We start from the raw sequence: 18,466 nt of genomic DNA, 5'->3' as shown, positions 1-18,466 counted from the left end.
AGTGATGAATCACTGATCTCTAACTCTGAAACTAACAACACACTGTATGTTAGTTGATTGATTATAAACAAACAAAAAATATGCAATACCTTGAATTTATTAGGACCTCATACCGGTAATTTAAATTTTCCAGTGGTAGTAGCCCAAAAGTAAAGTTCAGAGATCATAAGCCTTTCAGATCTAAAATTCTAAGGCCCCCTTGAGTATTGAGTCCCAGCTGAGTTGAACTTCAGAAGAGACTGTGGATGTGTGGAGGAGGAGTTGAATCCTAGGTTTACAGCTTGGAGAATAGGGATAAGAGGCAAAAATGGATGTTTAATTTTTGTTTTAAATAGAGGTGTTCTCATTTTGTTTGCAGGCAGAAAGTAGTAAGCCTGCAGAAAGAGACTGAATGTGCTTGAGGAAGGAGAATTGATGAAGCAGGATCCCAAGGGAAGAGGTGGAGATGGGTTCAAGATGATTGATAGAGGAAATGAGGGTGTCTGGGGAGCAGGAGGATTGATTGAGGAGATAAATTGGTACAAAATGAAGCCAGATGTTCCAAAACAAATGTTATCCACCTTACACTTTTATGTAGGCCTTTTTTCCTGCTAAAATGCCTTGATCAGAAACTGGAGGTTGGCCCTTCCCGTAATCACCGTCGTTGGTACTTGCATCCTGCCTTCCTCCCACGTGTGGTAATTTGTGTTCTCTTACGAGAGTCCGCGGGAAAAAAAGCAGGCCTACTTTATACTAGATTCCACATGGTATCAGGCTCATTTAATTATTAGGTGAGCATATGAGGGCAACATATGAGGGTATAAATGTAAAAGAAACATAACTGGTTTTGTTTGTTTTCTCTTTTTCCTTAATTCTTGACACTAGACCTCACTTCTCCAGCAGCTGATAGCTATAATGTAGCTAGGAGAAATATTAAAAGTCAGATGTAGAACAGATATACATGTTTCAGAAGTTCTAACTTGTCTCTTTTAAAATATTTTCCCAAGGTTTTAAAGGAACATGGAAACAATATTTTTATTTCTGCTGGTTTTTTTGTTTTTGTTTTTGTTTTAAACAACAGAAAACCAAAGTCTGAATTAAGAACTTCCTAAATACCTTGATGGCAAAAGCCATATGTAAAGGGTCAGAGCGAGAAAAGGAGTTGCAAGCACTTTTGTTGGTGAGTTGAGGTTTGCAATAGTAAAAGCACTTTCCTAATCCCAAGTTCTATTTCACTATCTTGAATGGTCTCCACAGGAAGGACTGACAGTAATATATTTATGATGATAACTTCTGTCTCTTTCAACGGGATTTTATGTAATTAAGTAATCCAAACTGGTGACTTTAAATGATAAACTTTTATTCTGAATATACTGTTTTTGCACAAGATTTAACACAACATTTTCTGGGATTATAAATATTTTTATAACAGTATTATACAAATTTTTACAAAATTTTTTTTTTATCAGGCTACTTAATTTCCACAAAAGTGTCAAGAGAACATAATAAAGGGGAGAAAAGATCTTTTGTTCACAAAACCAGTTGGCCTTTTGCACGGATGCACACTGAGCATTTCAATAAAAGTATCCCTAAAAAGCATGATCCAACAATCATACGGCACAACAAAAAAGACAGCTTTGTCAGGTCACACTGTAAACTCAGCTGGCATCTATACAAGACAGTATCCCATTAGTCTCAGTGGAATTTCTTTGAGTTGATTATGTGAACTAGAAATAAAGTAGAGGAAACTCTTGGTGAAGGTTGTCTGAGTCTTTGAAATTCTGGAATTTACACTTGATACTTCCATTGTATTGATTTGCTCTTTACAGAAGTGTACACGAAATATTAGCAATATTAACATTCTGCTAATGGGAAAACAACACGAGTTCTAGATAGTAATAAAATACTTTAAGTTGGGGGCAAGTGAAATCATCATTCTATTCTACACTTGAAAAAAATCACAGCGCTCACTTTGTTTCACAAGGTCAAACTGTCTACCGCTAGATATTTTGATGTCAACTAACAATTAATGGAATAGTTCAGTTTAAAATTAAGACACAGAATTTAAGCTTTGGTGGAGAGAAAGATTTAAATGAGACATAAAATAGAAGAGAGCATCAAATAAGCAAGTAACACTTGGGTTGCAAAGGTCACTTAAAAGGGATACTGCCTATTTGAACCCAGTAAGGCCAGTTTTAAAGTTAATAAAAGGAATATTCTAGGAAAACTTACAAATGGCAGCAACACTGTTTTGTTTTGTGTTTTTTTTTTTCCCCCAAGTAAAGCAATAACGCCTCAAGCATTAGAAACATGAAAAAAGATCATACTAAAATCTTATAGGCCCAGGACCTAAAAATCTCTTCAATCAAACTTGCTAACTATGTCATGTTAAAAATCTGTTACAAATATGGACCACGACTGGTGTTTGGCAGTAATGCTGGTTGTTCAAATGAAGAAAATATAAAGAAACCATTAATGTTAAAGTCATTCCTGTTACTCAACACCAACGTTAAGACTTTACTTTGATTTTGTTCTAACGACAAACTACATTAAACTGGATGAGTAGAGCAAAAGTGAAAGAAGCCGAAGAGTTTAAAAGATTTTTTCTCGATCATTTAGTCTTTGAAAATCAATATTTATGACAGGCTATATAATTGGAGTTCTTGTCAAGAATTAGAACTCAGAGAAAAAAATCCTAAATTAAATATGACAATTTGATGGGATGAGTGTTACTGTTTTTGAAAAAAATGCTAAAAGTATGAAGACTCATCTGAGTGAGGCATGAGAACAGTTTTTAGTCAGAAAGCACGTTCTTACCCAATTTATCACCAAGTACATGGTTCTCATATATAGGTTTATATTCTAACAGAAAAGCAAGGATCAAGCAAGACTCGTGCATGTAAATATATTTTGATGGCAAATGGAACCAATAGGACCCTGCCAAGAGATGCCGAGTTTAACTGTGATTAATGCAACAGTAATGTAGATGATGAAAACACTATTTCAGTGACATTAGCCATGAAAATATATTTAATAGATTTTAAAGATAATTTGAAGGTAGTTTGTTGTATGCTGGAAGCAATTCAGTTGTCTTAATGTGCGTCATAGATACACACGAACTAACATAATTTTATATTTTGATATCCCCTTCCCAACACTTTCATGATTTAAAATAGTCTAGCAAAAGTTAACAGTAAGTTTTAAATATGTAATCAACAAACAACATGATTGAAACATAGTGTCACTAGAGTGAGAAGTTCCATGTTTTTTTGTTTTTTAATCACTTTGGTGTTTTCTAAAACGTCAATACCAGTTACAAATGAGACTACAAAATCACAACAATGCGTTAGAAATGGTAACTGACGTCAACTCTTAGAACAATAGCTGGCGAAGTGATTCTATTCCCACCCACCCCTATTTTTAAATAAAAAATAGTTTAAATAAGGAAATATACACAAAAGGTTCCTAGGGCATATCGGTGGTGGGAAGGAATTACGAATGTCTGCAAAGCTAAAAACAAAACAAATGTATTTTAAACTATGCTAAAGACTTGGTTATGTCTTTGACACGCGGAGCATCTTAAAGCATGCTGGATAATGTTAATAAGGTATTGACTTAAAAATGATGTATAAGAAAATGTCCAGCATAGACACACACCAATATTTGGCATGTTCAAAATAAGAACAAATGTATTTCACCATAAAAAATATTTGTATACTTCCAGCCTTCGGCAGAATTACTCAGTTGAACTAGAATTACACATTCGTTGTTTTTACCCTTTCTTCAAACACTGATGACTCCTAAAAATTATTTTTAAAAGCATAAATAATAATCTACCATATTACTCTATATTGAAGTACCCAGTTTACTACACTAATCATTTTCACCAGTGAGGCTGTAGAAAAACAATTTTGAGTATTCACAATCAAGTATTCATGTGCATACATACAGATTCAAGGTTTCCTATTTGTTCAGATTATTATAAAACCGTCATCAAACTGCATGGAATCTTGGTCACGTGATCGTATCTACCTTTTACAACGGCGGGGGGAAAAGCAGCGGCGGTGGAAATGTCTGGAGCATATGTGCTCCTGTTCAAACGAACAAAGAGGAAACCTAGTGTGAATCTTCATTGAGAACATATATGTACTCTTCAAAAAATAAATGTGTCAAATCTGATTCATGTACTTAAAATATCTGTACATAGGTTTTTCAGGCAAAAGCATGAGTCTGTATAAAATCCATTAATTCCCATTTCACCATTTACCTACCCCAGTCATTCGGCATTGACATTGCACAGTATATTCAGAGTAATTTAACGACATTTTTAAGGATGACTTAAGTGCATTACACTGCAAGGTTCAGAGTCTTACATAACAATAATGTCACTCAGTTAACTTTTCAAAGGACTATACTCTACAGTAAGAGAAAAACAAACCGAAAGTTAAAATAGCAGCAGCATCATGCAAAATACCCTTGGTAACCAAAGTTCATTTATCACAAGAAAAGACGTTTTTCCCCTCCCCCCAACAAGCTTCTCTTAGAGCATTTTGAATTATTTGGCTAGCACTACATAACTTTACTGTGAACAAAAGAAACATTACATCGAAGCATTAAGGGCTTACATTTATGAGGAAATATGTCACGTGTTCAAATTGCATCTTCAAGCACCTTTAGTTTAATAGTTTCTTAGTTATTATTTTCAAACACCAATTCATTAACCCAGCAAAACTTAATTGGTCATCACTTGTGTTCTGTTTTTGGCAGAGAAGCCATTCTTCATAAGGCATTTTATTTATGGCAAATTTCTTTTTTAGAAAATTGGCCATTATTTCTCTTTCAACAGATTACATCCATCTCTCCCTATTTTATTTTTCAATAATAACTACTCAAAGCAGGAAATAATTTTTAACAAAAGAATACGTGAAGGCAAAAATAACTCTTCCCCCCCCCCCCCCCAGAGATTTTCTTGGTAAAAGAACAAGAATTGCAGCAGGTCAAAATTCCAGGTCAAGGTCAAGACAATTTGTAGGATTCATAAACAGTATGGGGAGCCCTTTTACATATAATCACCAAACAACGCAAACAATGAACTCTCCAATTTCCCAATAGAGCATGTATAGAATTTTGCTTTGATGTTTTACATAGATGATGCAGCATTCACACAAGTTTAAGGATCTGAGACCCTGACATGCAGCCAGTGGGGGCCATATGAGTCTGCGCCTTAGATTTAGCGATGGTATGGGCCCAGCGAGTGTTCTGCTCATTCCACAGTTGACCCTATTTGAACGCAACTGAGGGCTCATGTTTTGGCAGGGTCCGGAGTTTAATTATGCAGACTGAGTTTTAGAAGGTCATAACTGGCAGTGTCTACTGCCAGATAAAAGCCAAAGTAGAACAAACTGGACTCCGATGATGGACCACAGCGAGGGATTCAATCCAGAAACACCACCACAGTCAGTATAATCCTCCTGTTGTAAAGAAAAGGAAAAAGAAAAATCCTGAAGAAATCCTTAGTAAGCCATTTTTCAGAGCACCCATGTTTAGTCCACTTTGAACTCACCTGATAAAATGGTTTTAATTTAAACCCAAATAAATGACATTACCCTGGATTTTATAGTAACAGCAATTTTGAATAAAGCAATATTCCTCATATCACTTCAAGAAGGCTTTAAATTTTGAGTTGCAAATTCTGATGACTAAGAAAATACCAGAAGAGTAAATGCTGTTTTGACCAATACACCAGTTGTTAAATTAAAAAAAAAAAAAAAAAACAACTTTGAGAGTACGAAATATTCCTAGATATTTACAAAAATGAGTAACTATAAAATTTACTCTAGGTTTTATAATACCCAAGAATTATCATTTTAGCAATTATGCTCAATAAGGCAAAGTTTGGGACTGGTTAAATCAATGTGAGAAATGATCTCTATTTTCCATATCTTTTATATACAATTTCAAAGATAAACATACCAACCTGCACTTGTAGCATCGGGACCTTCACCAAAATTAAAATAATAGTGTATCTGAATCATGCATGAAAAGACACTCCAAAAACATATTCAATATAAAGAGCTGAGCTAGCAAGAGACATTTGTTTAATTTACAGAACCATGAAATAAAAGCAATTGATACACCTATTTGGATCCCCCCCACGTTGTCTCATGGTAGCTCATTAAGTGCCTTTAAATGCAGAATTATCCTTTATCTTCTATTCCTAGGTTCTGTGTTTGTAACATTTTCTACATCCTTTGATTTCTTTTAATTACTGAATTTCATAAAGGATGTTTAGGAAAATAAGTAGATGTAGATATGAGGCTTGTTAAAAAATACATTATGCCAAGGTTCATCATCCAATAACCCAAGTAATAGGTTATGTAAATAAATAGATGAGTAAATAAAATGTTCAGAATGATTTTCCAAAGACTCTGAGCTTGCAGAGAAGAGAATGTTGGCTTGTTTTTCGTCACTAGGGTTTAATACAGTGCCTGCCCCCCCAGTAAAAAACTTAAAATTTCTATCTTGAGCTGCATTTTGAGGCAGAGCACTTCTTCTGTTTGTTAAAGAGAAGTCTGAAAGAAACAAAAGAATCTATTTAAAAAAAAACTTATTTTTCAAAAGCTAGCTCCTAAATCTAAAGAGTAACACAAAATGATGATCCATTCTTGGTCCTCATCTTATTTTACTTTGCATGAGCATTTGGCAATGTACAATATTCTCTCCTTAAAATATTTTCTCATGTATATTTGTCCAACAGATCTGGTTTCCTCCAAATGTGTTTTGGGCTCATCTTCTTGTCTTTAGCTCAACCTACTTCTCTCCCTGCATTCTACATGATAGACTTTTCCAGCAGTTACTTCTCTTTTTAAATTTACACTTTCTTCCTAAGTAACCTAATCTAGTTCTATAGTTTTAAATGCCATTCATTTGTTAACAATTCATAATTTTATCCTTAATATGAAAATGATTTTTGCTTGTGTTTTTTCATTTTGCTTTTAAAATTTTAACTTTTCTCTTTTATAGACAAAATTGTAAGATATTTAAAGTACATATTTTGGTGATTTGATAGACATTGTAAAACATTACCCTCCCCCCCCAGATAATTAGCATGTCTATTATCCACATAGTTATCATTTTCCCCCAACTGGTGAGGATACTTAAGTTTTACTCTCTTGGCAGATTTCAGTTCTACAGTGTTTATCAGCTATAGTCATCATGTTTTAATAGACCCCCAGACTACTCATATTATAGCCAAAAGTTTGTATCCTTTTGCCAACCTCTCCCTACCTCCCCCTAGCCGCTGGCAACTCCTTTTCTTCTCTTGGTTTCTATGAGTTTTTTTTTTTTTTTAATAGGATTCACATATAAGTGATGTCATGCACTATTCATCTTCATCTTGCTTGTTTCATTTAGCAAAGTGCCCTCAAGTTCCAACACTGTTGTCAAAAATGGCTGGGTGTCCGTCTGTCTATCTACATACCACTCTTTCCATTCCTCTGTGGATGGACACTTAGGTTGTTTCTATATCTTGGCTATTTAAAAAAAATGCTTCAATGAATATAGGGGTGCATATATCTTTTCTAGTGTTTTAGTTTTCTTCAAATGAGTACCAAGAATTGCCAGTTCATACAGTAGTTGTATTTTTAATTTCTGAGGAACCCCCATACCAGTTTTCATAGTGGTGTACCAATTAACGGTCCCACCACTAACACAGAGGACTCCCTTTCTCCACATCCTTGCCGGCAATGGTTATCTCTTGTCTTTTTGATAACAGTCATTCTAGCAGGTGTGAAGTGGCATCTCCTTAAAGTTTTGATGTGCTTGTCTCTGCTCTGTGATGTTGAGCCTGTTTCATGTACAGACAGACCTTGGATATATTGCATGCTCTGTCTAGTTGCAGATATTCAATAAAAGGTATATTGCAATAAAGCAAGAAAAAATAATGTTTTGGTTTCCCAGTGCATATAAAAATTAGGTTTATACTATACTGTTGTCTTTTAAGTGTATAATAGCATTATGTCTAAAAAAGCATACACTTTAAAAAAAACTATAGTGATAAAAAATGCTAACCATCATCTGGGTTTTCAGTGAGTCTTTTTTTTTTTTTCTCCTATTCAAGGGTCTTTGCCTCGATTGTTGATGGCTGCTGACTTGTCAGGGTGGTGGTTGCTGAAGGTTGGGTGGCCATGGCCATTTCTTAAAATAAGACAACAATGAAGTTTATTGCATTGACTGACTCTTTTAGGAACACTTTCTCTGTAGTCTGTGATGCTGTCTGATAGTACTGTACTCACAGTAGAACTTTCAGAATTAAAGTCAATCCCCTCACAGCCTGTCCCTTGATTGACTAAGTTTATGTAGTATCCTAGCTCCTCTGTTGTCATTTCAACAATATCAATAGCATCTTCACCAGCAGGAGATTGTATCTCCAGAAAACACTTTGTTCATCCAGAAGAAGCAACTCTTCATCCATTCAAGTTTTATTGTGAAACTGTACCGATTCAGTCACATTGGTAATTCCAGTTCTTCTGCTATTTCCACCCCATCTTCAGTTACTTCCTCTACTGAGGTCTTGAACCCCTCAGAGTCATCCATGAGGGCTAGCATCAACCAGGTGTATTCTCAGTGTGCTGTCATATTTTGAAAGGGATTTCTCCCCCCACCCCCCGCCGCCTCCGCCAAGTACTAGGTCTCAACAGTGGGCTTCAAATGTTCAGTAAGCCATGTTGTCATGTGCTGTTCTCCAAGCTTTGTTGTTACATTGATAGAGTATAGGTAGAGTGGACTGAGCACAATTCTTAAGGGCCCTGGGATCTTTAGAATGGTCAATGAGCACTGACTTCAACTTAAAGTCACCAGCTCATTAGCCCCTAACAAGACAGACAGTCAGTCCTTTGAAGATGGGTAGTGACTTCTCATCTCTAGTTATAAAAGTAATAAGATGACACCTTTTTCTAATAGAAGGCTGTCTCATCCACATTAAAAACCTGTTGCAACCCTGTTTGTTTCCTATAGTTTGGCAGTTGCTAGAGGGGAGATGAGTGGTGGGATGAGGTAACTGGGTTATGGGCATTAAGGGGGGCACCTGATGTAATGAGTACTAGGCATTATATGCAACTGATGAATTCCTTAACTCTACCTCTGAAACTATTAATATACTACATGGTAATTAATGGAAATAAAATAAATTTTATTTTTAAAAACCTGTTGCTTAATATAGCCACTTGCGTTGATTACCTCAGTATCTGGATAACTTGCTGCTTTACCTTGTACTATTATGTTAGGGAGCTGGCTTCTTTGCTTTAATCTCAAGAACTAACCTCTGCTAGCTTCAGATTTTTCTTTTGCAGATTCCTCATCTCTCTAAGCTTTTATAGGAATGAAGAGAATTAAGGGCTTGCTGTGGATTAGGCTTTGGCATAGGCAGTGTTGGGGCTAGTTTGATCTCCTATCCAGACCACTGAAACTCTCTCTATGTCAGCTATAAGGCTGTTTGACTTTCTTATCATTTGTGTATTCACTGGAATAGCACTACTCATTCCCTTCAAGAACCTTCCCTTTGCATTCATGCCTTGGCCAAATATTTGGTGCAAGAGGCATAGGTTTGAGCCAGGGTTGGCCTTTGAAATGCCTTCCTCACTAAACTTAATCATGTCTACCTTTTCATTTAAGGTGAGGGACATGTGACACTGTCTTTCACTTGAACACTTAGAGGCCATGCAGTGTTATTAATTGGCCTAATTTCAATATCATTTCATCTCAGGGAACAAGAAGGCCCAAGGACAGAAAAAGGTCTGGGGAAACAGCTGGTCTTTAGAGCGTTCAGAACACACACAATTTGTTGTCTTAGATAGGCGGGGTTTATGGTGCCCCAAAGCAATTACAATGGTAATATCAAAGACCACAGATCACCTTAACAAATATAATTATGGCAAAAAAGTTTGAAGTACTGTGAAAACTATGAAAATGGGACATAAAGACAAATGTAAGCAAATGCTATTGAAAAAATGACACAAGTACAATTTGCTTAATGCAGGGTTGCCACAAAAGTTCAGTTTGTTAAAAACAAAACAAAACAAAACAAAAACCCTACATTAGTGTAAAGTGCAATAAAGCAAAGTACACTAAAACAAGGCATGCCTGTTTTTGGGCATCCTATATTTGGGATATTGGCCCCTTACCAAATAATGCCTCCCATTTCATGGATTGCCTTTCAATTGTGTTGGTCTCCTTTGCCATGCAGAAGCTTTTAACTATGCTGTATTCCCATGTTTATTTTTGCTTTTGTTGCCTTTGCCTTTGATGTAAAATTTTAAAAATTCCTCGCCAAAACCCATGTCAATGAGTTTACTTCCTAGGTTTTCTTCTGGGGGTTTTACTATTTCAAGTCTAAAGCTCAGGTAGTTAACCCATTTTCAATTGGTTTCTGTGTATGGTCTAAGATACTGGTCCAGTTTTATTCCCTTGGGTGTGACTGTTCCCAGTATTATGTATGGAAGAGACTGCTCTTTTCCCATGGTATGTTCTTGGCTCCTTTGTCATAAAATAATTGAACATATAAACATGGGTTTACCTCTGGGCTATTTTGTTCTATTGATCCGTACATCTGTGTGTGTGTGTGTGCATGCACATACCAGTACTGCTGTTTGATTAATGTATATAATATAGGTAGAAATCAAGAAAGTGGGGGCGCCTGGGTGGCTCAGTGGGTTAAAGCCTCTGCCTTCGGCTTGGGTCATGATCCCAGGGTCCTGGGATCGAGCCCCGCATCAGGCTTTCTGATCAGCAGGGAGCCTGCTTTCCTTCCTCTCTCTGCCTACCTCTCTGCCTACTTGTGATTTCTCTCTGTCAAATAAATAAATAAAATATTAAAAAAAAAAGCAAGAAAGTGTGATGGCTCCAGCTTTGTTCTTGTTTCTCAAGATTGCTTTGGCTATTAAGGTTTTGTGGTTTCATTCATATTTTAGAATTGTTTGTTCTATTTCAGTGAAAAATGTCATTGAAATTTTGATAGGAATTGAAGTGAAATTGCAGATTCTTTGGATGGTATGAACATTTTAACAATAATTCTAATTCATGAGCACTGAATTATCTTCCTATTTGTGTCTTCTATTTTATGTTACGGTTTTTAGTGTACAGGTCCCTTACCTCCTTGTTTAAATTTATTTCTAGGTATTTTATTCTTTTGGATACATTTGTAAATGAAATTATTTTCACAACTTCTCTGATATATTTTATTAGTGTATAAAATTCAACTGATGTTTGTACCTTCCTTTTTTTAATCTGGCAATATTACTGAATTTGTTTATTCCAACAGGTAGAGTCCTTGGGATTTTCTACATATAAAATATTTCATCTGCAAATAGAGAGAGTTTTAATTCTTACTTTGCAATTTGGACACTTATTTTTTTTTTTTCTTACCTAATTGCTTTGCCTAGAACTTATAGCACTGCACTGAAGGAGCAAGAATGGGCGTCCTTGTGTTGTTCGTGATGTTAGTTCTTATCACTGAATATGAGGTTAGCTGTAGGCCTTTGTTATGCTGACGTATATACTTTATATACCAATTTTGTGAGGAGTTTTTCTCAAAATGGATGTTAAATTTTGTAAGTGCTGTTTCTGCATTATTGTGATCATACAACTTTTATTCTTCACCTTGTTAGTATGGTGTATCACATTGGTTGATTTATCAATGTTGAACTGTCCTTGCATCCTTGCAATAAATCATACTTGATCATGGCATTGGTCTTGTATTGCTGAATTCAGTCTGCTAACATTTTGTTGAGTTTTTTGCATCTAGGTTCATCAGATCTAGACCTGTAATTTACTATCTTGGGGTGTCCTTGTCTGGTTTTGGTATTATGGTAAGGCAGGCTTTGTAAAACGAATTTGAAAGTGTTCCCTCCTGTTATTTTTGAAAGTTTGAGAGGGATTGATACTAATTCTTCTTTGAATGTTTGGTAGAATTCACCAGTGAAGCTGTCTGTTCATGGGCTTTTGATTGTTGGGAGGTTTTTGAGAGCTGATTTAGTCGCCTTACTAGTAACTGATATGTTCAGATTTTCTATTTTTTATGAATCATTCTGGATAGGCTACATGTTTTTAGGAATTTATCAATTTCTTCTAGATTTTCCAATTTTTGCCATTTAATTTTTATAGTGGTCTGTTATGATACTTTATATTTCTATGATACCAATTTTGATGTCTCTTCTTTTATTTCTAGTTTTATTTATTAAAATCTTTTTTTTTTGGTAAGTATAGCTGAGGTTTTGTCTATTTCATCTTCTCAAAAGGCCAGTTTGTTCCATTGATCTTTTCTATTGTCTTTTAAGTTTCTATTTCAGTTGTTTCTGTCATGATCTTTGCTATTTCCTGCCTTCTAGCACTGAGCTTAGTTTGTTCTTAATCCTTAAGGTATAAATCTATTTGAGACCATTCTCTATTCTTAGTATAGGTCTTTATCACTATAAACTTTCCTCTTATAACTGCCTTGCTGCTTCCCATTTTGGTTCAGTGTATTTCCATCTTCATTTGTCTCTAATTTGTTTTTAATATATAACATATATATATAATAAAATATATAACACACACACACACACACACACACATAAAATACAAAATTTCTCTTTTGCTTTCTTTGACCCACAGTTGTTAAGTGGCATGCCATTTTATCTCCACATATTTGTGAATTGTCCAGTTTTTTTTATATAGTTGATATCAAGTTTCATACAACTGTGGCCAGAAAAGATACTTGATATTTCAACCTACTCAAATGTATTAAGGCTCCTTCAGTGTTCCAACATATGTTCTATCTGAAGGAAGTTTCATGCACACTTCAGAAGAAAGGGTATTCAGCTTTTGGATAGAATGTTCTGTAAATGTCACTTAAATCCATCTGGTCTAATGGGTCATTTAACTCCACTGTTTCCTTGTTCATCTTCTGTCTGGGTGATCTATCCATTGGTAAGTGGGGAACTGAAGTCCCCTACCAGTATTCCTACTATTACTTTGCTGCCTACTTCCCCTATTAGGTCTGTTAATATTTGCTGTATATATTTAAATGCCTCTGTGTCAGGTGCATAAATATCTACACATGTTACATCTACTTGATTGATTTTGATTATCAATATATATCAATATATCTTATTACAGTGTTTGTCTTGAAGTCTATTGTGTCCAAGTATAGCTACCCCAGCTTTCTTTTTATTTATATTTGCATGGAATATGTTTTTCTACCCATCCACTTTCATATACTTTAAGGTGCATGTCCTTAAGCCAGAAGTATGTGGTTTTGATTTGTATTTGCCTGGTGACTGCTGATGCTGAACATCTTTTCATGTAGCCATTGGCCATTTTGATGTCTTCTTTGAAAACATGTCTATTTAGTTTTCCTGCCCAATTTTTGTTGGTTTTTTAAAAACTTTCATGAGTTCTTCATATATTCTGGATATTAACTCCTTGTCATAGATAGATACATAGAGAGATATATAGAGACATATATATATATAGATACAGATATATTGCTTGCAATTTTTTGCCTCATTCTGTAGGATGCCTTTTCTTTAGTGGTTTCTTTGGCTGTGCAGAAACATTCAAAATTGTCACAGTCCCATTTGTGGATTTCTGTTTTTGTTGTTTGTGCTTTTGGTGTTGTAACCAAACATCATTGCCAGGACCAATGTCAAGGAAATTCTTCTTACTTGATCTTCTAGGATTTTTATAGTATCCTATCTTAAAGTTTGTGATTTATTCTGAGTTAATTTTTGTGAGTATGTATGAGAGGAGTCCAGTCCCATTGTCCTCCACGTGTTTATTTTCCCAGCACCATTTGCTGGAGACCATCCTTTTCCCCAGTTGGGTGTTCTTGGCTATCCTACCGAATATTAGTTGACCGTATGTATTTGGGGTTTCTTTCTGGGCTCTCTTCTGTTCCATTAGTCTACGTGTTCATTTTTTGTGCCAGTACTATACGGTTTTGATTACTGTATCTTTGTAGTACAAAATCAAAAAAATCTGATACCTGCAGGTTTGTTTTTTTCCCTCAGGATTATTATGGTATTTTGGGTCTTTTGTGGACCATAAAAGTGTTAGATTTTTTTTTTTTTTAATTTCTGTGAAGAATGCTGTTGGTATTTTGATGGGGGGTACACTGAATCCACAGATGGCAGTGGGTAAATATGGACATTTTAACATTATTCTCTAAACCCATAAACACAGAATATCTACTTATTTTTGTCTTCTTCCTTTCCTTAGTCTTAAGGTTTTCGTTGTGCGGTTCTCTTACTTTCTTGAAGTTATTCCTGAATACTTTGTTTTTGATGCTATGGTGAACTAGGATAGTTTTCTTTTCAGATATCTTATTATTAATGTATACAAATGCATCTGACTTCTGATTTTATATCCTGCAAGTTTACTGAAATCTCCTCAGACCACCACACTGATTGATCTCTGCCTCTTCTCCTCTCTGGTGTCTTTGGGTGAAATCTTCGGGGTTTTCTGTATACAGAACCATATCATTTGCAAGTACTGGCAGTTTTATTTCTTCCTTCCCTATTTGGATCCCTGATATTTCTTTGTCTTGCATAAAATTCTAGCTAGGACTTCTGTACTAAATTGGATAAGAGCAGTGAGCGTGGGCCTTCTTGTCTTATCTCTGAGACATTTTCCTCCAGTGAGTATGTTAGCTGTGTGTCTGTCATATGGCCTTTATTATGTTGAAGGATGTTCCTCTATACCCCCAATCTGACCAAGGTTCTTACCCTGAAATGTCGTATTTTGTCAAATGCTCTTTTCTTAGCTAGCTATTCATGTCATTTGTATCTTTTATGTTATTACTGTGATACATTACCCTCAGCTCTGCGACTTTTTTGTACTTTTTAATATTTTCTATTGTTCATGCGTCTTTCTCTGACTTTGGTAAACATCTTTATGACTATTATTTTGAACTCCTTAATGTCAGTTAGTGAAGTTTTATGTTGTTGTTGCTGTTTAGAACATATTTTTTCTATTCTGTGTTGGTTTCTATGCATTAGATAAAACAGCCACCTTTCCCAGTAGTTGAAGTGGGCTGATATCTGGTGGTGTGGGGGGGGCTGATTCCATACAGCACCTAGATGTAGGCAGATTAGAGCCTGGAACCTGAGGCAGCAGTTTTTAAGGTATGCAGTTAGACCTTTCCCTTTTAGGGTATGACTGATAGAAAAGCATTTTTGTCAGCTCTCTCTCTGCTGAGCCCTGGGGGAATACAGCGTTAAGAACTATTTATTTGCCACTGTTAGGTGGTATCTGAGAACATCAGCCATACTGGCCACCACAGACAAGTGGTAAAGGGTGGGGCTGTTCTTTGGGTAGTAGCCTCAAAAGCCCAATGCCCGCTGTGTTCACAAGCTCCTTTCAGGCAGAGACCAGCGACCTGGAGTGTGTCATAGGGTGAAAATGGAGGCATGTACTAAATGAAAAGCCTTAGTTCCTCAGGCAATCGAGGATATCTGCATACTTCAGCCACTATCAGGGAGAGTGTGGGAGAAGGACATTTTTGTCTAGTCCATTTCTCTGAGCCCTAGGAGGAAAGCCACAGTCAGTCCATCTGAGCCTGATGAGAGCTGTTTCTTTCTTTGGTCCTTTGGGTCTCATGGACATAAGCCCTATAAGACTTTCAGAGGTAGTTGTTGGGGAGACCCCACATCTAGAGTGCTAGAGGTTCAAACCAAACCCTTCATTCCTCAGGGTAAAGCTCAGAGTTACAAGTTCCCTCCTGATTTTATGTTGCTAGGTCAGAGATGGCGATTATGGAGACTGCGTCTTCTCAGCCTTTCCTACCTGTTTTGATGTGGCTATTTTCTCCTTTACCCAATGGATATAGGTCATTCAGATTCTTGATTTCTTTCAGAGGGAACTGCTTTGTTTATAGTTACAGGTTTAGTGTTTCTGTGGGATAAAGTGAGTTCAGGACTTGTGTCACCAGCTTGGACCAGAATCAGAATACCTCACACTTTTATATCTTTGGACCTGAATTCTCTCCTCTGACCTCCACACTGATCTCTGCCACCTCTCCTCTGATGTCTCCGAAAGGTCTCAAACTTGCACAAAAAGATAGTACTATTCTGAATGACACTTCTAGGAGAAACAGATCAGGGCAAACAAGTCATCTGTGATTGCTACTTTTTAAAAAACTTTTTTCAAATGTAATTCACCAGCATGCATTCTTGACATTCCCAAACTCATCACTTCTCAGTCACCATCACTCCTTCAAAAGCTGCCTCCTTTGTCTCTGCTTCTACTCTTGCTATTTTACTATCTTTTTACCAAAAAGTGGTCCCCTCAGAACCATACATCAAGTTTTTTGTTATTGGTTTTTTTGTTGTTGTTTTTTTTTAATCTCTCAGCACAAAATCCAAATTTCTTAGCAAGGCCTAGGAAGCCTGGCTGCCTCTCTATCTTCTTCTACTCCTCTCCCCTCACCAACTTCCTCTGCTCCAATATCACTGTCTTTGCAATGGGGCAAGCTGTGTACTTTCTCTGGGAATTCCTACTTGCTCCTCTTTGTTCAAATACTTTTCCCTCTAGATAGGGTAACAAGATCAAAGAAACAATGCTCAGTTACATTTGAATTCCAGATTAAAAACCTATTTTTTAGCATAAACTATCTCAAATACCTCATGCCCAGCAGAATGGTCTAATTCAGATGTGTATAGTAAGTACTAATTTGATGGGATGGAAAATTAGCACACAAACAAGACGCATCGATGTATTAACAATGTATTTTGTCAAAGAAATTCCTATTAATGTAAAGAAAAAAGACTATCTCTGGCTCTGATTCCATTGCTTTTATTTTTATATTTCTCTCTCTTTTTTTTTAATTTATTTGCTCAGTTGCATTTCTTGTGTGAGATAAGGTTTCAGTCTGGGAGGGGGATGGTTTAGATAAGTTAATTGGAGTCCCTCAAATCCACAAGTTGATTCACACTAAAAAGTCTGTCTCTTCAGTTTCCTGTCATGTTTTTGCATCAGAAGCCATATACAACACGACTTGAAATTAAGTCACAAATGCACTGATGTGGGAGAAACCGTAGCATTTTTTCTGACTTAAGGATAGGCCAAAATTTCCTGAACACTGATTTTCTTGCTCATAAAGATTGGTACTTTGTTTCAGTTTAACACAGTAAAGTAAAGAAAGACTATGCAGTGCTAATATTATATATAATTTTGAAATACGATAGTAATTTTCATCTAGAAATGTCTCGCAAAAGAGTCTTAATAAATATGTTAACTAAGAATTCCCTTTGCCTTTATTCATATGATTCTGCCCCAAGGTTTTCTTTTTAAGACCATGTATACTAGTGCCTAAATCTTGTTAAACAAGTATTGCTAAACTCTTAAATCTGCCTGTCTTTCCCAAGCCAGAATAACTGGGGGTAACTAATTACATATAGTAAGAGCTCAATAATTAGTAATTCACTTATTTACTGAATTACAGTCATTATCTTCAAAAGGCAAATCACTGGTGGAGACCTTTCCCCTCCTCCCACCCCCAGATAAGGGCTAACTTTGGAATGTCAAATCACCAACAGCAGCTTCAAAGAAAATGTACCTTTAAAATTATTTAGGCTCCTGGATACCACACAATAAGTCTCTTAATAGGAATAAGTTGTCTAGCAAATAATTTGTTCTTCTACACAGCACCATAACCCACTTGCCACATCAATCCATGAAGTAGGTAGCATATTTGTTCAACTATTTAAATGTGTGTATACCTACATACACACATCTGCTTGTTCATGAACACAAAGATGTGCTTTCATAAATCAGGTTTGCATAAAATAATGAACTTTCTCACTGGCTTTACTTGTTTCCTAAACTTTCTTTTTCTTTTGTTGTTCTTTACCACTTAAATCTTCAAAATGATCTTGTCAGAAGGTCTCATTTGAACACTTGGGTTTTAATAAAGTCCTCATTACTGCTCATCTATAATTGATACTCTTTTTGGACTTCACAGGATACAAGGGTCTTGACTTTAGACAGTCCTTCTTGAAGTGCGTAGAGATGATCCTTTAGAAGATGTCAGAAATCTGGGAGCATAATCTCACCCACCACAAATTCCTAGTTAGCTCTAGACTAGTGCTGAAGCTTACTTAGACTTTCACCTTTATTGGTCTTCAGTGTCAGGAACAACTGTCAATTAATCTTAGTATTTTGGGATAATGTTTACATTATTTTTTCAACTTGGTTATTTCCGAGAAAATGATACTTCTTTTGATGTTATCATAGCAACACTCAAATTGCATAAACTAGATTTGGTGTTCCATACTGATAACTATGTTTTTAAAGACTCAACCCAAGTCTTATTATTGTAAAGTATATGCCATCTACATCACCTTCTCAAGACTTCTCATGATATATTCCTCAAGGACATAGTAACAGGGAATCTCATGTGTGTGCTTTCCATCTTATAAAAATTATTTCATTAAAATGTACTGATCCCATCCAG

The 18,466-nt window shown here is 35.9% G+C and overlaps 1 protein-coding gene across 6 annotated transcripts in view; it reads right to left on the bottom strand.

Moving 5' to 3' along the window:
• Positions 1-1,322: 1,322 nt before the first annotated feature.
• CACNA2D1 (calcium voltage-gated channel auxiliary subunit alpha2delta 1) overlaps positions 1,323-18,466 on the bottom strand; it is a 514,151-nt gene continuing 497,007 nt past the window's right edge. For all 6 annotated transcript variants that reach the window (XM_032303892.1, XM_032303893.1, XM_032303894.1 and 3 more), the window contains one exon: positions 1,323-5,450. In XM_032303892.1, coding sequence (XP_032159783.1) covers positions 5,334-5,450 — 117 coding nt within the window. In that variant the 3' untranslated portion in view covers positions 1,323-5,333. The remainder of the gene's footprint in view (positions 5,451-18,466) is intronic.

The sequence above is a fragment of the Mustela erminea genome, chromosome 11 (assembly GCF_009829155.1).
Source record: "Mustela erminea isolate mMusErm1 chromosome 11, mMusErm1.Pri, whole genome shotgun sequence".
Lineage (NCBI taxonomy): Eukaryota > Metazoa > Chordata > Mammalia > Carnivora > Mustelidae > Mustela > Mustela erminea.
This window is presented reverse-complemented; position numbering and strand designations above follow the sequence as displayed.